General features: G+C 46.9%; 1 protein-coding gene across 1 annotated transcript in view; it reads left to right on the top strand.

The window, feature by feature from the left end:
* The window catches only part of CTIF (cap binding complex dependent translation initiation factor), a 116665-nt gene that overhangs the window by 14143 nt on the left and 78293 nt on the right, over window positions 1–24229 (top strand). The window contains 3 exon segments of the mRNA XM_075726896.1: window positions 4845–4946; window positions 6261–6365; window positions 10052–10127. Of these exon segments, the coding sequence (XP_075583011.1) occupies window positions 4845–4946; window positions 6261–6365; window positions 10052–10127 (283 nt within the window).

Genomic DNA, 24229 nt, shown 5'->3' with positions numbered 1-24229 from the left:
ACTCTTGATGGTGGACTGAGCAGAGGGGAAAACTGACTGAAAAGTTGATTTGGGCTTGGGAGGGGAATTAAGGATATATAAGCAGTTTTAGAGGATGTGGGGTTGCTGAATATGCATAATTAATCCTCATGAAGATAGAGGAGATAAGTATTATTTTTTTTCCCCATGCAGACTAGAGCACCAGAGCCAAATCTTATCTTCATTGAAGCCTCCCACAATGTCATTCCTTTGCAATGTGTAAATAGAACATGTTAAAGGACTCCAAGAAGACCCCATGCATGGGCATGGTTTTGTAGGTGCTTGCACATGTGGTCTGAGCGTTGGAACTCTCCTGGCTCACCAGGTCGGTGGTTTTTGTGGGTGTGGGATGGTGTTGCCCTTGACTAAAGCGAGCTGTTTGTTGTTTCCAGGAAGAGTGGGATCACAGCAGCAGTGGGAGCGCAGGATCCCGGCCAGGGTCGGGCTCCAGGCGTGGGTCTGGATCCAGGTCTGGCAGCCGTGGGAGAAGCAGCCAGTTCAGGCGATCGACCAAGGTATACCTGGTAGCGACGTGCTGAAGTTGTGTCCTTTGCTTGCTGTTTATCAGAGGCATCTTCCTAACGACATGTTCTGTGTGTGTGTCTACACATAGGGTGTGAGTGCATGTCAATTATGAGGGACACCTCAGACACCTCCTTAATTCATGCATAATGCGTGACCTGGCTGCTGAGGGCTGTAGCTGTTCTTGAGCCTCAGGAAGTCTGTTGAGGTGTGCCTTAACATTGGGAAAGAAGTCCCTAGTCGGCTGGTTTAGTGCAAAGGAAATTAGGGTTTTTTCTTTATTTGAAGTCTTGGAATATTTTAATTTTGGGAAATTAAGAGATGTCTGTAATTATTTTTTGGCAAGTCTTCATTAGAAATTCATATATGGGTGGACACCACATAGATGGTGTTAAATGGTGACCTTGAGTCCAGCTGCTTTCTGTGGGAGCAGTCAGCAGGGCTGGCTTAGGAGTTACCTTCCTGCCCTGCAAAAGACTTTAAGAATTTGCTTTTGATTTGGTTTTAGGTCCATTGCTTGAACTCAGACCAGGAACCTCTTCTGCGTGTTTTAGTCAGCCTCTGTCCTCCTCTCTCCTCTTGGAGTTGCTCTACTTCTGCACACATGAGCATCGGTTGTGCCAGAAATGGAGGACAGACTCTGGGAGATTTGGGGCCAGTGGTCAAAGTCCTGGTCCATTCATCCATCTCATCCATCCTGGAGAGCTTGAGGAAATAGGTTGTCCTCCTGAGCCATGCTGTGGTGGGAGAGGACCTGCAGACCCGTGTTGTTGCTGGAAAGTGATGGTCCTTTCTGGCAGGAGCAAGACTCAACATATCCCTTTTTCTTGGAGCAGGGCTAATAATGTCTTCCTCAAAATGTCTATATTTTTCTTCTGAAAACTTGCAGTTTTCAACAAGAAAACCTTTAATCAGACCCTTTTCAGACAGTCCGATATCTATGTATCTTTTTTGTTTTCTACCAAAGTGCAGCCCATGCTTGTAGGCAGCTGAGAAGGAGGAAAGCTGGGGGAATCTTCTCAAAGGTAGAACTGAAAAATGCTTAAGAAGTAACACATGACACAGGATAATCCCTGAATTTAAACCACGGACTCAGCCGACCACTTGGCGTTGTTCTACATTAATGCTAAGCACAGCGATGAGCTAACACTGTTGAAGTCGTGTGACGAAGAGCATGATTCTGTATTTGTAGTGGTTTGCCGGAGGATGGTAACGAGGAGTGGCGAGAGGAACCGGTGGGATGCTGAGCTGGGCTTTGAAAAGCTGCTGCGTGCATGCAAATGCCGACTTTGTGGGGAATTTGCTGAAGCTGCATGCATGGGTAAACAGTCAGAGTCCACGCAGCCGGTGGCGTGGTCCGTCCCTCTGTTTGTGTGGGCAGCCACAGGGGTTGGGCGGCGGTGGATGGAGATGATGTGTGCTCACAGGGGCTGGAGGACAAAGGTTATGGACGTGCATTTAAACCATACTGGCTGTAGGATCAGCTTTACCGGCTCTCTGATCGTTCTGGGTATTTATGTTATTCTTGTCAGTGTGTCTCTCAGTCGTCATTCCTGGTGGCTTAATTAATTTTCAGCAGTACTAACCCCTTCGTGGTGAAAATTATTATCTAAAGCTGAGGGTTGGGTCATTGGGAGTGTCAAGTTAAAACTGCTTATGGTTATAATTGCAGTCCTGGGGGAACTGACAGCAAGTCACTTCTTTTCTTAAATACATGCAATTTCTGGTTTTTGTCCCCAGACTTGAGAATTGGCTTTTTTAAAGTCTCATTATTAAGTCTTGGTACCATGCTGTGAGCATTTTAGTAAGCGCCCTGCAGTGCAGGTTCACTTGGGCAGCGAGCACTGCCTTGTGAGTCGAGACAGAAACTGGTTATAAAAACAGGTCATCGAAGACCGAAAGGATGTCTCGAAATGACTGTAGTGACTCATGATGTAATGACAAGTTGCATTATCGTTTGGCCCTGGCGCCGTCTTTATGGAGTCTGGCTAATGCTTGGAGCGTCTCTGAGAGGTCATGGGGATATCGTCTAGGAGGACCAGGAATTGCAGCCTGGTTTGGGTGGCAGCGTTCAACGGCTGCCTAGAAGCTTCTGACCTGCACCACCTGAACCATTGCTGCAATTTTCCCTACTTGCTGGAATTAGTGCCGCGGCTGACCTGCCTACACTCACCGGTAGAGCACCGATGAGCTGGCGTGCCGAGGAGATGCGGGGGAGCTGGGTGGGACAGCTTGTGCTGCCTCTGCTTACGCCGCGGATTAGGAGGTGTTGGTGCCAAGGCACTCCCTCCACATCCAAACAGATTTCAAGCCAAGCATCGGACAGTAAATGCCAGCCACTTTATTTCAGGGCTCAAGAAGGGGCTGCCCTGTACCAAGCTGAATTTAGGCAACAATTTTAGGACACAACCTGTTGCATTAGGAGTCCACTTTGTCTTAAATTTTTGCTATTTAATATCTTTGTTGCTGATTTGTCTCATCTTCATTGCAACTGGTTACATGTTCCCATTCTTCTTCCCTGAGCCCAAACACTTTACTCTTAGGAAATCCTATTGTAGCTGGCTCATTGACAGGTACTTAAAATATCCCATGTCTGTAGGAAATGGAAAGGGAAATGGATCTGTCTGCAAGAAGAGGTATCTCTTCTTTGGGTGATAGCTGTAAAGACCTGCACATATATTTTCATTATACTGCATGAGGATTCTTCTAAGTATTTAGACAACTAATTTCTCTCCTTGGTGGGAGAAAATTTTGCTTACATTTGCCTAAAATAAAAAGCTCTGCTTCCATCACTGATCATGAGAATTTTATATATTTCTGGTAGTTTGTTTCTGTGCAGAGACAAGTTGACCTGCAAATCCCCAGAGGTTAAAATTGTAATCCATAGACTCCTTGGAGGAGACAAAAACTGTGGCTGTGTTTGGAGTATCTGGTGTCTAAATTGGTCGTTGTGCTGGGAATGGCTGTGAAGTCCGACCATCCGTAGCATGCACCAAGGATGCGTGTCCTGCTCATCGGGAAAAGACTGCTCACTGCATGGGCAGACTGAGGTCTGGGACTTTATTAAGAAATAGTCACATTTTTATGAGTTTTTAGATTCTCAGTTGTTATTATTAATAATATTTGAAAATGGCAGAAATTATAGGGTGGGGAATATATGGAAGCCACCTTCTCCAGCACTTGTTTCACCAGAGTGAACAGTCACTTGGGCTGAAATACTTAAATAATTTGAATATCTGTAAGAAATGTTGGGGGAATATTGGTAATATGGGATTCCTTATTTGTAATGCATTTACGTGTCTATCCCATACGAGTCTGAGTCAAGTCTGATTTCTTGAATGGTCCTGGCAAAATCCAACCTGCTTTACTTCTTCACCTGTTAAAGGCTGGAGAGGGCAGCCCTCTTTCTGCGGGGAGGACATGTGTAGGCTGATGACTGTAAAGGGGTCGTGAGGGATCGGTGTGAGGTCTTTGCTTTAGATGCTCTTGCTTCAGGTCGCCAGTTTTGCCAAAAGCAGCTGCATGGCAAAATTCAAGGTGCTTTGTGGTTTGATGGAGGTTTCTCATAACTCCCACCTGTTTATACTGTGATGCTTTCGCTTCTCAAGGGAAGGAACCTTAGTGTTGGTGGGTCATGTATCAGAATAACTGCGTGAACTCATTTGCTGGTTTGCATGGTAGAGGTGGCATAGTGCAGGGTTCTGACATCCACCTGCCTGCTGTTAGAGCAAGGAGAAGTCATGCCACCATGACTCCTTGAAGAAGCAGGATGGCTTTCCCCATCCTTACTGGTGACAGCAGGCTCTGGTGGCTGCTGGTGAAGAGTATCTCCATCCTTGGAGATATTCAAAAACCATGTGGATGTGGTCCTGGGCTCCTGGTTGTAGGTGGTCCTGCTTGAGCAGGAGGGTTGGACCAGATGAGCTTCAGAGGTCCCTTCCCACCTCAACTGGTCTATGAAGCTGGGTGTCTTCATGGCTGGGATGGCAACCTGCTCACTCAACCTTGGTGGGTCTCGGAGGTTGTGGACAGTGGTGTGGGAGGACAGGACTGGAGTCAGAGCTGAGCCTACGTGTTGTCTGCTCTGTGCTGTCCACAGCTTTGTGTCCCCAAGGCTGAAACTGTGTCACTCCTTGCCTTCATGGTGCACTTTCACAGTGGGCGAGGGGACTCCGTTGCAGTGAGCGTGGATTCACACAGGAGCGGAGGAGCCCACGTGCAGAGCCGGGACACCTCCATGGCTGGCAGCAGGAGAGGCTGTGCCGGGCTGTGCCATGGTCCGGATAGCACCGTGTGCCTTCCAGCGAGTAACCGCCTTTCCCTCCCTCCTAGAATGGCAACAAGGAGACCTCCCTTGACATGCTGGGCACGGACATCTGGGCTGCCAACACCTTTGACTCCTTCAGGTAAGACAGTTTTAAAAAGCTTTAAGAGAAGGACTGTGCCCTCTCTTAGCCTTTGCCCACGTGCATGTCCTGCCAGTAGCCAGGCACAGGTGAGTGCCCTGCCAGTACTCACATTGCTGCTCCTCCTCCTCCTCCCCATCTCCATTTAGCTTGCGGCACTAAGCACAATCATAGAATCATAGAATTGTTTAGGTTGGAAAAGACCTTTAAGATCATCCAGTCCAACCATTAACCCAACACTACCAAGTCCACCACTAAACCAATTAAGGGGAGAGTAATAATTTCATGTTTCCTGGCTTGGTGGCTGGATTATTTTTTTAATGAAAGTAAAACTAGGAATTATTAACGTTGGAAAGGATCTCTAAGATCATCAGTCCAACCATTCTACGATCATCAGTCCAACCATCAACCCAACACCCCCATGCCCACTAAACCATGTCCCAGAGTGCCACATCTACATGTTTTTTGAACACTTCCAGGGATGGGGACTCCCCCACCTCTCTGGGCAGCCTGTTCCAATGCTTGACCACTCTTTCTGTGAAGAAATTTTTCCTAATATCCAATCTAAACCTCCCCTGACATAGCTTGAGGCCATCTACTTAAAGCATCCTACGTGCTTAGGAGAGGCCACTGGATGGGTTTGCAGTCCAAACATCTGAAACCAATACTTGTAATCATCCAAGAGCTGCACAGGCAAGACTTGAGGCAGCTCAGAGCTACTGCTCCAGGACTTTTTTCTTCCATTAATTGGTGGTGTGATCATGCGTTGGCTTCACAGCTGCTGAGAAGAGCTCTTCAGCTGCTGCTTCAGTGTGGGGAAAGTGGTGAAATATGCTTTTCTGTCCAGTTTTATGCATCTCTCTTTCTGTGCCTGGCGCACTGCAAGAGTCTTCAGGGGTTGAGTTCCCACCTGGCACTTGCTCCAGGCCGTTGGAGCGAGCAGTTTTGCAGGACCAGAGAGAACATCTCCATTGCATGGTCCAGACCACTACATGTTGCAATACCCACTTGATACAGAGATCAAGTATAGTTAGCAAGGTGTGTGCTGCATCATACATCAAAACTAGGGGGTTAGTGCAAGCAACAGGAGCTCAGAATCTCAAAAAAACCCAGAAGAAATGAAAAGAAACATGATGGAGCAGCGTGAAGGTTGGAGGCCCGCCTCCATGTGCTCTGCAGCAGGGAGTGGTGCTTCCAGAAGTACCAGCTTTCCTCGTCTGCAGGTTCCAATTGTGCCCTCTGCTCTTCAGCTCAGTGGTGTTTAATTAGTAGTGGACTTCCTTTCTTTGTCTTTCCCCGTTTTTCTCTTTCTAGTGGTGCGACGTGGGACTTGCAGCCTGAAAAACTAGATTTCACCCAATTTCACAGGAAGCTGCGAAACACCTCCAAACACCCGCTGCCTCACATAGACAGAGAAGGGTGAGTGCCGTGTGTGCAATACCGTGCTCTCCAGCAAGGTCTCTAACTTATCCCTTGCAGAGGGAGCGCTAGCTTGGTGGCATGGCTCATGTGGAGGAAGTGGGGAAGAGGTGCTGGACCATGTACAGGGTTTGAGGATGCCATGATCAGTCTGTCTGGCTCCTCTTATCATCTGGTTCTGGGCTGGACCAGAGCTGCTTGCTGTATTTTGCATTGCTTGGTAGAGTTCAGTCTTTAAACCACATTGGATACAAGTCTTCTAGATCCAAGTCTCCTAGATTTAAACATCTCTGAATATTGGAGGAAAGATCCTGGCTTAGTGCTGATCCCGCCTACCGTTCCCAAAAGTGACAGGGCTTCTGCTGTTCTCCCCAGCAAGACTTCAGGGCAGGAGAGAGCATCAGTGTGATGCATGTAGATCCAAGTGTTCATCCTCTATCTGCCAGTGGTAAAATATCTGCTAGCTGTGAAAATATTAAACAGCTCCTTTTGGTGGTGACAGCCTCTGGGGGCTTCCACAGTGTTGCTGGATTCCTCTTGGGTTGTTGGTTGGTCAAGCCAAATAAATGCATACTGGCACCAAGTGGTTCACTGCTGTTGGTTAGATGAACATCACCGTTACTCTGCAGATTCTTTGCAGATTGAGAAACAATCATTGTGTGGTTTTTCCTCTCCTTGATGTTCAGTCCTGGTGCTTAACGCACTGGCAGTGCTATTCAGGGCTGCAAGCACCTGTCCTCTTATCCCAAGTTATGACAAGGCTTCAACTCATCCCTGATGCAACTCACTGCAAATCGCTGCTAAAGAAAAAACAGTAAGAACTCCATAATCACATTTTATCCCATCAAATTTTTGTCATTTTTTCCTTGTCATTAATGATTTCCTACCCATAGAGGAAGGGAAAAAATCAGAACGGGTCTAAAAGATGGGGTTGAGAAGATTGCAGGTGACTTCTCATTGCCACATTGTATGTAGGGATGGGAATCCTCTCTCGAATAAGTTTTTCTGTTGACAAGTTGGTTTTAACAGAGGTTTTACAGGCCAATGCCATAGGCTTCACTGGGCATATCTTGTTGAGAAACACCGGACTAGCAATCCCAGCCCAGCCCAGGTTCAACATCTGCAGGAGGCTCCTGTACCATGTAGTGACAGGCAGAGACTCACACAACTGTATAAGGCTGTTTTCTGTACTGTGTTTACTGCAGGTATATAAACAGCAATTTTCAGAATATGTGGAACAACGCTAAATTTCTAAGTCACTAAGTGCCTTAGTCACGTTTACTCCCATTTCTACAGATGGTTTTGAGAAATGGGATGAAGGGCCCTCTGTAAAATAAGATATAATGGGCTCCCTGGTTGATGGCACTTGCCGGATGACCCTACCAATGCCACTTGCTACGTGTAAGGAGGACACAGCAGGGTCTGTTTTATGGTCTGCTTCTGGTTCCTGGTGTACTGTGAATGCCCAGGGTGCAAACAGGTAGAGAAGGCAGTATGGAGATGAGATATTTAATCACTCCTAAATATTACAGCTGTAAAAAATGGAATAAGAATGACTGTATATGCAGAAAAGTTAAACAGATGCCATCAGCACAAGCAGTGTGTCTCCCATATACAAGTCATGCAAGTAACCTGCACTAGAATAGAGGAAGTGCAGACAAAATTGGTTTTTTTTTAACTGTTGTCTCTGTTGTGCATTCATCAGCTGTCCATGCCGAATCTGTGCTGAGTGCGATCCAGCTTGCTGAACCTCCAAGAATCTCCACTTGCTAGCTAGGCATTTTCCTTCTTGCTTGAGTGGAGTTTTTTAACATGCTAGCCATGCAATGAAAAATTTAATAGAAAAAAAAGGGAAAGATGCTGTTCAGAATGTGTTTTCTACACTTTAAGTACCAAAGAGACCGTTTTGTTCCTGACCACTTGCACAGGGTTGGCCATGTAGTTGCATCCAGCTGATTGACCTCAAGTGTCTTTTGCTTGGCTGAAGCGTTTTCCTCCAGAAAGACATCTGATTTGATCTGCAGGTACTGAGTTTGGTGGAATGATGAATAATCAAAGTGGAGTCGTTAAGGAAAACCAGGGAACTGTACCTCGTTTCTGACCTGAATTTGTCTGCCTTTAATTTCCAGTGTTAGCTCTTGCTGTGCTTTTGCTCTTCCAGTTCAAACAACCTTTTGTAGCTGATATTTTCTCTTCATTCCAGGTATCTCCCAAGCCCATGTATCAGTTTAGTTTTTCCTGAACTCTTAAGAAATTTCTCAACCACCTCTTGAAACATGACTGCCCGAGCTGCCTGCGGTCCTGTAGTTCAGGCTTGGACGTGCTGCCTGGAGAGGAAAGCTGCCTTCATCCCCCCAGTCCCTGCCTCCTCATCCCCTGCCTTTATGCCACAGTCAAGCATCAGACATTCACCCTGGAACAGTCCCCATCCTGTTCAGACAATCTTTTCCTACAATACACTTGCCCGTTCTGTACCTGTAACTGATACTATTTGTCCCCAGATGTTTGACTTGATTTTTCTCATATATACATTTAAAAAAATCTAAAAAATATATAAATATATATAAATACATATTTTTCATATATATGTATTTTATTTATATACACACACTGTATTTTTGCCTTTGTAAATCAAATTCACTATTTCATCTATGAGGGAAAGTCAATTGTGGAACACCTCTGATTTCCCATAAATCAATTATGGGGTATTAATTAAATTGTTTCCATTCAGCTTGCTGGTTTTTAAGCCTGGTGCTTTAGCGCATGCCATTTTTCTGCATTTTTTCCCCCATTTGCTGTAATTCCACCAAGATCTGTTGTTCCCTGACTTCTAGGCACTGATTACCTGGGTCTGCTGCTATCAAAGTTCCTGTCTAATAGATGTTATTTAACAATATCTTGTCACTAATTGACAAAAAAATACATTATCATTCTTGCATAATAAAAACAGATCACCTCAGTTGTTTATAAATGCAGAAGGATGATATTTATTGATCATTTTTTCTTCTGTATCATTACAAACTCTCTGCATCCAGCTAGTAATTTTACTTTGGATTGTGTTTTTTTTTTTTCCTTTCTTGGTACAAGAATGTCCTTCATCTGTCAGCTATGTGTTTGGTCTGTCAGTGCTTGGCTTCTCACCCCAGTTTTTTTGCGTTTCAAATTGTATGTTTGTGTTTATATGGATTGCTGTTTGCTGTCTGAGATGTATGTTTGTGCTTATTCGCCCAAACCTTTCTCAGCAGGGGAACAGGAGCTCCTGTGGAGACCAACAAATGAGCAGTGCTTCAAAGGAAACATTTTTCATTACATTTTTGTGTCCCCATTTTTTAATTCCAGGTAGACTGTGCTTTTGGTTTTGCTTGATCTGGGAATTGAATCACCCAATGCTCCTGCTCAGGACTGCCTTTGTTTTTCTCACTGCTGCTATTACCAAAAGCATTTGAACACTGTGGCGGATGGTGCAGGGGGAGAGGACTGGGAAAAGCATTTAATTTTGTATTAATGGCTTTACACCCGCGTGGGAGTGTTTTGGAGGCATGGTTTACTCGCTTCAGAGAGCCTTTTTGTTTTCATGAGGGTCCTTTGCAGTAAGAACTGATCTTCCCCATGTGCCATAATAGAAAATTAACTTTGGTTCCAGTGAAGTTTCACTTGGTTTTGTTTTTGTTTTCTTCCTGCCACAGGCTTGGAAAAGGGAAATACGAGGACGGTGACAGCATCAACTTGAACGACATCGAGAAAGTCCTTCCAGTGTGGCAGGTAGGTCATGAGGACATCTCCTGCCCGCGGTACGGTGAAGACCAGCAGCTCCCTGCTTTACCTTTCCTTAAGAAACCCTCCCAGAAGTGGGAAAGCCTGGGCTGGATGCACTGAGCTATGGACCTTTGGGGGTTGTGATGGAGAATTATGCCTGTGGTTTCAGCAAGCCTTGCTGTGAACCTTAGTGTTGGGCAGGGACAGTTACCGTGGAGGCTTCATCGGGAGGTGAAATATTGAGGGCAGTATATGTATACATACATATATACATACACACACACACGTACATGGACACAAGGCTCATATTTTAGGAAAAGAGGTTCTGAAAAGCACCAAGCCTCCTGACAGCTCCAGAATAAATTTCTGCCAGGAAGCCAGCAGTGGTGGTGTGCTGGCCCCAATGTTTCCCCTGTGGGGTACATGTATATTTATATGCAATGGTCATCTACTTGTATGTTTTCTCCAGCCTGTTTCTACTCCAGATCTATCTCTACATCCCAGTTTTGGTAGTTCTGGTTAAATGACTTTTGATGCTTGGATGTTGGGGAATGGCAGGATGAGGCCCTCAGTTAAAAAAAAACACTGAAAAGGTCAATTTGTCCGCATCATATAATTTTTCACTTTCCAGAGCCCTAGTCCTCATAGGAGCTGAGTGTCCTGGGCTGGGTATGTTTCTGAGGATGCTCAGCGTGTTTTTGCTGAAGTCTTCCCTTTGCCCTCCAGAGGGAAGGACAGAGACATCTCATGTGCTGTGGTAGCGTTACCTTTTTTAGTGCTGAGCAAAGAGCTCGCCGGGCTTCTTGCTCATGCATCATGTGAGGAAAAGCCTTGGTCATCCTGCAAACCATGTGATGATCTTACTATTTCTTTTGGGTGAGCTAGCTGGCACTAAATACGCGAACCAGTGGAAAGAGTGGAGAAGTGCTGCTGACTTTGGCAGGGAGGAACGCTGCCTGCAGCTGCTTTCTGCTCAGTTTCTTCCGTGCTCGGTATGTCTGGACTTTAGGTCACTGGGAGAAAACATCAGGTTCAGCTGATACAGACCCTAGTAATTCTGCAAAATAAAGTTATTTTCCCTGGGGAATAATTGGAAATGAGGAATCAAACCATCTTTGGTGTGAGGAGCTGACGTTCTTCTCTAGAGTCTTAACTTCTTTTATAATTGACAGCTATTAAATAAGCCAGGTCCTCCTGGTCTGGTTGTCATCTCGTCCTGTCGTAACACGAGGTTGAGTCCATTGACTCCAGTGAATTAATACCAATATATACCTTCATATCTAGCTTAATTCTTAGTGTGGCAACTCTAAGCTGGAAGACTTAGTGGGAATGCCAGATTTGGTGTTTTGTTTGTGCCTCTGGGCAGACTCGTGCAATACTATGTTATTTTGGAGACTCACTTACCTAGGCATGTACATATGTGCCTGTGGGAGGTAGGAGCCAGGTGGTTCTGGGTAAGGATTTATCTTCTTCGGCGTTGACAAGTGAAATACTTGCAGGCAGCTGGTTTAATCCTGACATATCACTGTTAACTGGATTTGAATGTGATCGTGCAATGCTGACAGTGATTTTGCTCATCTTTATCCCTTGTTGTAAATGGCTCTGTGGAGCACAGTGCGTGCGGGCATAAGGGAAAATATCCGTGTGAGCCTATGGAGGAAAAATCTTTCACCTTCCATGGGGTTTTCCCACACTGCAGTTATGTTTGTGTCATATCCTGAAGAAGAGGCTTTTCAGGTTGGAGATACATAAACTCTTGTTCTGTCTGTGTTTGAGATCTCATAGGTTGCTTACGGCAGCCACGCATGGATGGAGGGGCCAGTCCTGGCATCCTCCAGCACGACTGGGCCAGTCCTAGCATCCTCCAGCATGACTGGGCCGGTCTGAGCATCCTCCAGCGCGACTCAGATGCAAATGTTTTGCTGCTGAATGTGCTTCAGGAGCTGTAGTAGGGTTAAGAGCACCAAGTTTGAGACAGGTAGTGAGTCTTACTTGCAGGCTGCTTTGGAAATTTAGGTTCCTTTGATGGTAAAGTATGATGGACATAGGACATGAATCTAGAACTAATTTCCAGTATACATCCAGGTCTGTATGTGTATCTCTACAGAGACATACACCCCCTAACGGGTTAAGCAGAGTATTCTGGATAACTGGACATTATTATATAGACATGAGTTTTGCTGCTGGAAACTATCAATAGTATTTTAACAAAATATTGCAAGGAAAGCCTGTGACTTTTTGGCAATTAAAAGGTGAAAACATAAACAAACCCCAAAACAAACTCCCCCAAAACCCTCTTTCTTTGTAGCTGTCTGAAGGAAAAGTGCTTATTGCCAGCCTTTTGTTTTGAAATTGGAGAATGCCTGCATCCTGCTCCTTGGAGATGCTCTCGGCTGGCTCTGTGGAAGGGTGTGCTCTGCCATCTCGTGGACACGAGCGGGCGAATCCAGCTCCACTTCGGCACTGGGCGCAATTCCTTCTTGACAGCGTTGACAACTGGTATTTTGAAGCTTCCTCCTGCCCCGTCTTTTCAAGGCTCATCTGGGGTGCTTGTTTTTACTGGTAAATAGGCTTTGTTTTGAAAGCTTCATGGCTAGGAGTGCGTGAGGTCATTACTTTGGCTCAGCTTGTGAGCTGTAACCTATTCATCTCTCCTTACTCACAGGAGTCTGTAGTTGGATTTGGGCACTGATTCACCTAAGTGCTGCCAAAAAGTGACTTTGGAAGAAAATAATCTTTTGAAGATAAGTATTCCCCATTCATAAGATCTGCTTTTTATTGCACGCCAGGGAGGGTCGGCTGTCTGCTGTGTTAGAGAGGCGCAGCTCAGATGCAGAGCCAGTCTTCATCATCCTCTCCGTTTTCACCTCAGCTGGTTTGTTGGAGGAGACCATGTAACCACCTTGGCGTCATGAAGACGTCACAGGGAGGGCTGAGTCAGTGCATTTTGCTTTTGCTCCCTTTGGCAAATGCTCAGAAAAGCTTTCAGGCTTGGACATGTCACAGCCGAATGCCCCGGTCCTAGATACAGTCTTCAGACTGCGAGCCCTTGGCAAACTCTATACTTACCAGAGAAAACAACCCAAGGGGTCATGTCCTACAAGATACCCTCCGTCCTCCCTATGAAGCTCACAAAAGATGCAGGAGGCTGCATGTCATGGGGACATGCTGTGAATGCTGACAGACATGAGCAGAGAGTTTTGGGACATGTCCCGAGTGGTTTCTGGACTGGAACCTTGCAGTTGTTGGCTTTCAGTTTGCTGGACTCGTGCCTCCAGGCTGGGCCTGCCCTCCTCAGAACAGTGTGTTTTAGGAGGTGGAAATTATGTGGCACTTTTGAAAGGGGTACTGGGCTTTACTGGTGCTATGGGATAAACTTGGAAGACAGCATTGATGTCGTTTGGTTTGGCATCTTAATTGCCTCGCAGCTCCTCTCCTTCCGTTTCCTTACTGATTTTTGACCCTTTTTTGTCATGTGCTTGAAGTTACAATAAACTGCTTGTTTCTCTTCTGGCTACGGTTGTCATCCAGCTTCCTTGTTGGATGAGAAACAAGGGAGCAGCTCCTTAGGAGAAAGGCAGACTCTGTAAGTTGTTCATGTTCATCTTAGCACCACTGTATTCCTGACTTTGTCCAAACAGGCTTAGAAACACTGGGATTCCTGACCACGCTGGGATCCCACCTCAATTTAGGCAGCTAACAGACATCTCTGCACGCTCTCCTTGGGACCCCTCCTCATTGACAAGTATTTTCAGGTCAGACTTTACAATTTGGTGCAGAGATCATGTGAGTAAAGGTGGGACCTGTGCATGGGCTGGCCACTTGGGGTTCCTGCCATAGGAGAGGCATGGACACATTGGGGCATGGGTCGTTGTATCTCAACACAGAGGTCTAGAGAAGGTCGGATGATTCCCATCTGAGGATACCCATGTCCTTTCCCTGTTGGCTCTGCAAGGAGCCCAGAGGGACCAGCTCACACATGGATTTGTTCAGACATGGTAGGTGCCTTAAGAGAGATGAAGCCAACCCGGGTGTCCAGGGGGAGAAGGGTGGATTGTGGGTGAGCATCCCCTCTGCTGTCTCTCTCCATGCAAGGTGAGGAGGTCAGTGTCCAGCACCAGTGTGAGGGCTTGCTCCTGGACCCTACAGATTGCCAACCCTTCCAGGGTGGTGGTGGCAGAGGGACAGGTCTCTGGAGCTCAGGGACAGCTCTTTGGTGGGGTGGGGTTATTTACTCACACCCTAAAGAGTCCTCATCCTTTCCACATCCCCTGTTGCCTGCTCTTTCTGCACTACAAGGTTGGGCAGTTCTTGTTTTAGCCAGCTCATTAGCCAGCCCAGATCCCCTCTCTTTCAGAACCTTGGCCACAACAACGTGGCTCTCTCTCAGCAGACTGTTCTGCACTGGTGGGGTGGGCTCATCCTTCTGTCTGGCATTCCCTCCCACTGTGAGTGACCTGGTCCACGTGGTGTGCCCCATGTGCTCTATGTCCCTCCTGCCACTCACCAGGTGTAACCCTGATGTCCTCTACATGTCCACCAAAAGCTTATGAACAAGTTGTGGTGGCTCCCCAGGAGCCCCAAACCAGGGGGATTTCTTCTCCCTGCCCCCAGATCCTCCTGGACTCCATCCAGAGTCTGTAGGCATGGCATTGCTTTCAGAGAAGGTTTCTAGTCTAACAAGCCAACTTCCCATATCCCAAGGGTCTTTCCAATACTGTAACTGCTAAAACCGCTGTGGAAAGTCCCTGTCAAAGAGCCAAGGTTTACTTGAGTATAGGTCACAACGTATTGGGAGTCAGATCTCCACTGCTGAGTAAAAAGCTTTTGTTTTGCCGTGACTTTCAGTAAGATACAGTCTTCCTGTGGCCTGGATTTTGTTGCATTTAACCCAAATGACAATGACCATCTCCTTGGGCTGAGAGGGCAGACTGCCATGGTCACTTGTAACCGCTTCAGCATCGCTCCCATGTTAGAATTAAGACCACCATTGACCAAGGAGGGCAGATGAGACCGTTGCCATCTCCAAAGCACTGGAGAGGAGAGGTCTGGACCAAGGCTGGCTTATCTTCCATGCAGGTCACCAACTTGCAGGTTCTTGCAAGGTCCAAGCCTGGGCTCTGGCAGTAGAGCACAGTCGCTGCGAGCCCTGAACCGTGTTATAAACACTATGGTTTTTATTGGACATGCAGAACAGGGGAGATCATCTGGTGGGTTTTTCAGGTTATGATGGTCTTCCATATCATATGGTAGACATATTCACTGCACAAAGGAAACACCGGGAAAATGGCCAAGAGCTTTGACATTTCCATCATCATCATCATCATCATCATTATTATTATTATTATTATTATTATTATTATTATTATTATTATTATTATTATTATTATTATTATTATTATTATCAGGGTTTAGAGCTGGTTTCTGATTGTAACAAATGAGATGGACTCTCCCTTCTCAGAGCTGGTTTTATTTTTCTGGCTGTCACCTGATTCAAGCAGACTTAGCAATGTTGACTCGCAATTACTGGGGCTGTCTTCCCAACCTGGTGGGCAAGGAGATGCCTTTTTTTATTGTGGTTTCTGGAGCTGGTACTGGTCACCTGGGCAGGGTTGGGGCCAGGCTGCTCTGTTGTTTGGAGAGTGATGGACCTGTAATGAGCTCCTGCCAGGATGGGAGGCGTTGGGGTGCTCTCGCACCCTGGTTGGGTCGGCTGGGTTCAGAGACACGGGTTTGGGATGTGCAAGGAGGGTCGGTGGAAAGGGCGAGGGTGGCTTACATTGCAGCTCTGAAGGTTGGCTTGGTGTTGGTGGCCGAGGGGACAGGGCTGGTGGCAGAGGGGAGTCCTGCAGCACTAGAGGGCACTGCGGCCTCGCTGCACGGCCCCGAAACACGCCTCTGCGCAGAGGAAACAAGAGGCTTTTTCCAAAGGCTTTTTCCAAGCAGAAATCTTACTCCGCGGTGGCTGCATCTTGCACCCTCCTGTGCCAGGTCATGCTGCTCTCCATCCTGCTGTGCCCGCCTTGGGCTCGGGGTGCATGTCCAGCATGGGGGACCCTGGGGCTCGCAGAGGGGGAAGGTGTTTCTCTGCACCCAGGACTGAATTTGGTTAGCACTGTGCATCATCATGAGCCTCAAAGCAGATGGAAGCCCTGAACGGAGCGGGGTTAAAACTGAAGGTGTCTGTGAACCCCACCCCCTGTTGTTGCCTTGTCCAAGCACCACAACCCTAAAGGGAGCTGGTGCCTAGGGGTTAGACATGCCCCACAGCCCAGGTCTCCCTCGCTTGCATCGCAACATCTCCCCAACTCCTCTTGGAAATACCACTTTTGCAAATGTAATCCTCAACTCTGCATATTTCCTATGGGATGCTCAGGCAGGGCTCTGTCCGAAGCGATGCTCCTTACACCAACGAGCGGTGACAGATGTGCTGAGGGGTCCTCCCTTTCTCCAGAAGATGCTGCTGTGCCATCAAATGTAGGATGTTCCTCTGAACACCCATGTTTCCATTTGTCCATCTGTCCCTGTCCCCCATCTACCCTGTTGTCCCCACCCCACTTTGAAGGATGTGCCAACCTCAGCCGGAGGGAGTTAAAGACCATGGTGGTGTCCACTGCTGGACCATCTCTGTTCCTTAGACCCCAGTTTGCCAGGCACTGGTTTGTGCTACAAAAAAAAAGACAAATGATGGGATTTTGGCTGCTTTGCAGCTTTTCCTTGGGCCAGGCTGATGGAGGGGTAGACACAAAGCGGCTGAGTGGCAGGACTAGGCTGGGCTTACCAATAGGAGGTGGTAGATTTTGTGTTCGCGATCAGGGACTACAAGGAGATGAGAGAAGAGGATGGGAGAGCTGTTCCTGGGAGGATGATGAAGAAAAAAACTCTGTTTTGCTTTTAAGGAGTTCACAAGCAGTTTTAGACCTGAGAACTGCAGTTTTCTGGGGAATTAACTGCTTTGGGTATGGGGACTTGTACTGGGGTATAAATAACAACTCAATAGGCATTTGAGGCTCAAAAATGTCACCACATTGAGCTCTGACTTAAACAGACCGAAGAACACCACAGGCTTTTCTCAGCCTTATAGTTGACTTCCCTTTCAAAAAGGTTTGCTTTTGTGCAGCTATATAATGTCCAAAGCAAGCCTGAAAGGTTTTGTTTTGTTTTTTCCCAATCTTTTCTGTAGTCTGTAACACCACCCCCCCACCCCAAATCCTGCCTGAATTTTAACTTCTGAATAGTGTTACATCTTTTTCTCCCTTGTTTTCCCAGAGGATTCATTAGAAATCTGAGAGGGCTTTCGCTGCACTCCTTTGAATTTGCTGAATATTTTCCTGAAGCTGGTTGTGGAGTAATGATTAAGTTAAAAAAAGTTATTAAAAGTAGCAGAGAAAACAAATCCAGATTTCTAAGGATCCCAAATAAAAACTCAACATCTCTTTGGTCAAGCAGCTATTTCTGCTGGCTTGGCTATTTCCACATCCTAATCCCCTTCCCCGTTCTCCATGAAAGACCTGAATTTTTAATAAAATAAAGGGAAGGAAGGAATTTTCTCTCTGAAAAAAAGTAGACATACCACAGGACCAGAGAAGAGAGACGTGCATATGTCCCCGTTGGCGGAGGGACCTACAGAGCCTAGAAACACATTGCTCTCTAAAAATCCTGCTAATGGGGGATGTCCTCGTCCCTGTTCTGACAAAATATGAGGTTAATGTTTCCTGTCGCATTTAAACATTTCTTCTTAACCAGAAGATGCTCCCCCCGCCTTTCTGCTGCCTTTCCTCTGATGTTATGGAAATAGCAACCGATACAATAAATGAGACCAGAAGTTCTTAAAATGTGAATTTCCTGCCCAGAGGCAGCAGGTAAGTGAATCCCATCCAGCTTGGGAAGATGTATATATAGCTATGGGTGTAAATATAGGTATTTAGTGGCAGGATAAGTGTTTATTGCAATCCAAGGTGGTTTAGTCAAAGATTGTCCCTTAAGTGGGAAATTTATTGCTGCACACGACGCCTGGATGTCTCTTCTGCGGGGAAAATAGAGACTGTTTATGAAGGGAATTAAATGATGTCCTTGCCTCCAGTAGCAGGCTGAGCTCTGTAACCCAGAGGTCCTTTCTAGTCCCACATCTATATTGTCCCTCATTTTATGATTTTAAAAATACCTTTGGGGTTTGTTTGGGGTTTTTTTAAGATACTCCATGAACTTTTCTGCTGGTTCTAAAAATGGCAGGTGCTCGGCTGTACGCGCATTGGCATGGTCAGTGAAAGAAAACTCTGTGCCATCCCCAAAATGCCTGTGCTGGATGGTGGGGGTTAAAGGATTTCCTCAGGGCTAATAGGAGTAGCGAGAGGAACGTGGTCTCTGCACCTTCGGCCACATGATGCTGCCCTGGTGTCTGTGTCTCCCAGGGTTATTCTGCTCTGCCCTTCACCTGCTGGTACCACTGTGGAGAAACTCCTCATTGTTGACTTGCTCTCTTTTTAATTCTTTATTTTAATTTTTTTTTTTAATTCCTGTAATGTATGAGCAGAGAAACCACTGGAGAATGATAAAGCTTCGTTTCTTCCTGCTTTTGTGACCCGCTTGATTATTTCGTTTCTCATTGTATATTCTTTTGAGGTGCCTTGGCCAAACGGAAAGAAAATATGTATGCTTATAGGAGCCGTTTGTTTCCACTTGGCTGGGCGAAATAAGACCCCTTGGCTGGGCAAAATAAGCAGGTTTCACATAAGATTCGGATTGCTTCTGCTCGCTGGTCCTGGGGAGGGAGCCGCCAACACTCACTCATCACGTGTCTGAGAGCGACGTTATTCCATAAAGCTGGTGGGCTGTGTATGTCTTCATTTGGCCAGCCTTCCTCTTGGGGCTATGAATAAATACAACATAAAAATATGTGTTCTTCAAGTTTGGGTTGCTGGATGTTTACTAGATAAGAATTCAAAGATTTGGGGTCAGTAGTTGCACGGACATGGTTTGAAGCAACAGCGGGAGAGATGAGATGCCCTGTCCTATTGTTTGATGGTCACTCTGCAATGATAATCTGGACCAAAGCCAGTTTTTAAGAGTCAGATATGAAGAACAAATTTGCATTTGTCGTAATTTAAAAGAAAACACAAGTCCAGGATGATCTCCAGGTTTCTCCTGATGGTACCAGCAGGTCCTGCAGCTACAGCTAGACCTCCTGGGCATGCAGTGGCCAGTCAGTTCCAGCCGTTGTGGCCATGGTCAGTGAAAGCTTGGTTTTCCAAAAGCAAAGGCCTAGGGTGTGTTTTTTTAAAGCTTTCTTCTCATTTGGGTTGTTCCTGTCTGTACCACGGGGTCCATGGAGCTTGTTCAGCCCCACAGCGCAGTGCTATGGGACCTCTGGTGAGGACAGCGCTGGGACATGTTGAGGATGGAGGAACTTCAGGGTTGCCTGTGGTTGTACAACCAGCTCAATCTAAAGGCTATAGAGAGCTAGAGAGGACCTGGGGGCTAGGTGGGTGACCATGGGTTATGGTTGGGCTTGTAGATGGAACCAGCGTGCTAAAAAGTCATCTCCTTGCATGCAAATTTTGAAACCCAGCGATGGGTTTCGGTACCTGGGTTGCCGAGGCAGTTTCCACTAATAGACTTGTGCTCTATTTTGCTGTCAGTGCAAATCAGCCCTGCGTGCCTTAAGGCTTTGGGAGCCGGTGTGGTCCTTGTGCTCACCATGGCATTGCTGCCCGGCGGCGGCAGCATCCTGGCAAAACAGGTCACGACCCCAATGGGCAGAAAGGCGAGAAGTCAAAGTCATAATAAGAGGGTATTTCAGCCAGAGAGCAAAGGGGGTAGAAAAATACCCTGACCATTAGTGTGTGAGCGGCCACCTTGTTGTACAATCACAATATCGTTTTTTTATTTTATTTTTTTTTATGGTTGGCTTAACAATTAAAAAGCTACGCTGCGCTTTGGTTTTTCCAGTCTGCTGCATCGTGTGACCCCAGTGACTCCGAGTTAAGCCTCATTATATAATGGCGGGGTGTTTTTTTGGAAAACCTCCATTTAATCCTTTCGGAGCAGAATTTGCTGTTTTTGTTTTCTTTCATATCGTTGTCTCGCTTCCCCCCCCGCCTACCCCTTCCCCGGCGGGCGCACGCTGGAGGCGTCAGTCTGGGAGCAGGGTCCTTTCTTCCTTTCTTTTTCTTTTTTTTTTAAATCTGCAGAGAAAGAAAAAAAAAAATGGTTTATTTTCGTTTGCTTGGGTTACAGCGCCTTTCCCTGCCGTCGGGGGGAAGGACTACGTGATGTGCAGCAGGTATTTTGTGAATGGAGCGCAACCCTGTGACTCCCCGTCGCTTGACCGAAGGGGGAGGCAGGGGAAGGAGAGAGACAAAAAAAAAAAAACCAACCAAAAAACCGCCACCCAGTGACTCCATCTGACTCGTTTTGGCTGGAAAACTTTTTCAGCGCCGTGGTTCTTAAGCCAGGAGGAAGCTTTCTTCTGGCCCAAGAACAATAAAGGGGTCAGCAGCCTGATCCTCCCTCCTACACCCTCTTCCTTCCATTGTGAGGGGTCTGTGCAAATATCCCAGGCTGCTTCTGCTGGGGCCTGAGGGACCTGAGCCGCACATGTGACATTAAAGAGAGACTCTGCGAACTCAGTAATCCTGAGCTGCAAAAAGAAAAAAAAAGAAAGAAAAAACAAAATGAAGTCTCCAAGGTGCTCTATTTCTGGAGTAGCATTGCCCTTGGAGAAGGTATCAATGGGTGTTTCTCATGGTGGGGGGAAATCTGTCCCCTCACCGTGCATAGGTGCTCCTCCACGATGCCACGACAGCATCTCCCCCAGCATCTGCTCAACCAATGGCTAAATCCCCACAGAGGGTAGGTGAACCCTTGTGTCTCACCAGACCTTGACCTATTCCATTTCTCTGGTTCTCCAGGATGGGGAATTTCTGCTGCTCTCATAGTGCTTGTGCAAAGCCTGTGTGCTGGTGGTGTATGGTCTCCAGCAAGGTTGGGGTTGAAGGAGCCACGGCTGCTTGCCGTGTTGTGCTTGCTCCAAGGATTGACCACCATCTGGGAGCACCCAGGTTTTCAAGCTGGCACCTTTAATGGCGTGCTTGCTACTCCTCGGATGCCTATCACAGACCATGAAGTTCTGAGCCAGCAATCCCTGGAGTAGAAGGTCTTTGGAGAAATGCTATGGGGCCTGACCCACAGCAGAGTGCCCACCAGTCCTGTCCATCATTAGGCAGTCTGCATCTCTGTTGGGGGAGGTTGTACATGGATCAGAAGGCTTCCATGGTTTCTGTGGTACTTCTTGTGAATCCAGGGCAGTCACAAAACTTGCAGACCATGCTAGGTTCTGCCACCATGAATAGTGATACTTTTTCCAGATGGCATTTGATATCTGCCAGGCTAGATACCACGTACCTTCCCAAAGGAGAAGGTGGGACCTGTGGCCTTCTATGAGAAGTTGAGTTCAATGCAGTAAGCCGTATCGTGCACTGAAAACCTGATTCATTTGCCAGAGGGAGAGTGGATGATGCTCATCAAATTGTAGGAACCCACCTCTTTTTTTTTTTTTTCCTTTTTTTTTCTACACAATAACCAGCTAATAGCATGTATGACCTCCTCTCACTGTGTTCCACCTTGTTGGACCTTGGCACCAAGCTGTCGCATGAATCATGATGGTGATTTTGCCATAAGGCAGTTCCTGTCGTTATTATCTCCTTGCTGTGTTGATAATGCTTTGGTGGCGATGGTCAGGATTTCCTCGCACTACAGAGCTTTCCTGAAGATCAGCTCTGTGAGTGGTGGAGGAAGTAGCCATTACAAGATTGCTCCTGGCTGCTGAGAATTGGGTGGCCAACTTCAAACGTACGTGCGACCTGACATGATCTGAAGAGCACAGCGGCAGCTCCTCTTTCTCCTCGTCCACTTTTGTCAGTGCAAGCGGGTGGGAACTCCTCTTCTTCTGCAAATGCTCTGAGGGCTGAAGCAAGACCAGACCTGGCTATGGAAAACTATCAGAGACCAGGACACTGGCAAGGGAGTTGGGGGGGTGATGGTCCCATGTCTTGCTTGAAATCCTGAGGACATGGTGGGAACACTCATGACCGGGGAGAAATTCAGGGTCTCACACCCACCCCTCTTGCAGTGCCACAGTGTGGGGTCTACACACACTGCGAGAGTCTGTTAGGTGAAAGGAAAACTATTTTTAGTTCAATTTATAAATGCTTAGGCAAACAGATTTGTTATTTAAATTCATTTTTTTTGCAAATGCCTGTTTGAAGGTAAAAGCAAGCAAGCTGTGAGTTCTTCTTTCAGCCTTGGTATTATGCTGCTTTTCTCCTGGTACTGGAGGAGCTTTCTGGTTTTTGCGTACAGCATCTAGCTCTGGGATTTCGGTGGTGTAGCGGTAATACCGCTACAGCGGTAATAAATGATAATTACTTGAGCTATGTTGACCTGGGTGGAGGGCAGGTGAAGTGTGACAGACTTCCAAGATAGAGCTCTTTTGCTGCTCTTCCTCGTCTAGAAGAAGAAATAGTGCCCAGCTGCCCATGGCCAGCGAGGCCACAGAAATAGATCGCAAGTAGCTCCAAGGGTTGCAAGTGTACATGAGGCTGGGAACCTGCTGCGTTAGAGGTGGAGCTCCTTGACTACTTGACCATCCTGCCATTCCTGTCTGAAGTGGAAGTAGATCACCTTGTTTGGTTTCGTACTTGCCACGTCTTTTCGTGGTGTGATTGACATACAAGACAGGACTTGAATTTATTCTGCCAGACCTCAACATCTGAGAGTTGCTGTTGAGGAAGTGCAAGGCTGCACTGCAGCAGCTGATGGTCCTGCCTTTCTTCTGGGAGGTCTAAGGTAGCTTTCCTGGCATGAGGTTCGATCAATAGAGAAGGTGTTTTGGCAGCACAGAAGTCTTTCTGTATGTGCTGCAGTGAAAATTAATGATCTAGTGCTCACCTAGAGTGGTTTGCCGTTTGGATGGAGTAATCCAGGCATCTTTCACAAGTGCTTTTCCAAAGGTACTTGATTATTTAGTGCCCTTGCTATGCGTAGTGCAGGCAACTCAGATGCTCATGCGCTGGTGGGAAGGACTGACTGTTCAGGAGCAGAGGATGATGCAGCAGAGGATGGTTAGAAGCGAATTGGGTGGGGACAGATAAGGGATGGGAGTGGGACTTGGTGACATTCCATAAGTCCACTGCCAAGTCTGGGCAAGTTGCTGCTCCTTGATGAGAGCAATCCTGTTTCTGGAGGAACCAACAGCAAATGTTCATCTTCTGTGTCCAGGTTTCAAATCTTCTGCTCATCTGTTTTGTCCATATCTTCTGAGTCTTGCCTGTGCTGCCTGGTTGGAGTGGTTGCCTGTCTGTGCAGGAGGGCTTTCGCTCTGCCAGACCTGCACATGTGCCCAGGGCCACCGAGGTCCTAGCATGGGTAGATACAATTGAAATAAAGTTAAGAAGTTCATGTGAAAGGGCATGGAAGGAACAAAAAAAAAGTCATGCAGATGTTTGAGGGAGACCTTCAGCCCTTCAGAAGCTGTGTGGCCTCTTGGAAGATTCCCCGTTGGGTGCTGCACTTTCTTATGGGGAAAAGCATGGTGGTTTCATGGATTTTGTGTTGCCACCTGTCTCTTCTTCCACCGCGTGTCCACCAATAGGCTTTTCAGATCTGAACATGTACAGAGAGCCATGTCCAGGGGCCAGGTTCAAGGAGGCTCCTGCCTTGAGAGATGAGGACTGTGGTAGCTGGGGGTTTCTGCTGGAGCTTTAAGGAGTCTGTCCGGGTTGGGAGCCGTGTACAGTAGGAACAGTCATCAGCCTCATCTTACGTGCGCCTCGTCTCACTGGTTAGGATCGTTTCCCCCATGGAAACCATCAAGAATTTCCGTTATTTCCTTTCCTGAGGCTTTGTTTGGGTGGGGATTTCTGGAAGGTATTTCACAGGCAGGTATAATTAAAGAAAGACATGCTTTGCCTGGAGGCTAGACAAGGTTTCTTTAAAGCCAAGCCTTTAGCGTGATGGCAAAACAGAAACCATTTGTTGCCTGGTCCGATGAAGGGGAGGTCGGGGAAAGGGGGAAGCTAATCAGCTGGGAATCATCCCAGTTAAACATC

The sequence above is a fragment of the Pelecanus crispus genome, chromosome Z, assembly GCF_030463565.1.
Source record: "Pelecanus crispus isolate bPelCri1 chromosome Z, bPelCri1.pri, whole genome shotgun sequence".
Lineage (NCBI taxonomy): Eukaryota > Metazoa > Chordata > Aves > Pelecaniformes > Pelecanidae > Pelecanus > Pelecanus crispus.
Note: the sequence above shows the minus strand (reverse complement) of the source record. Positions and strands in the feature narration are given on the sequence as shown.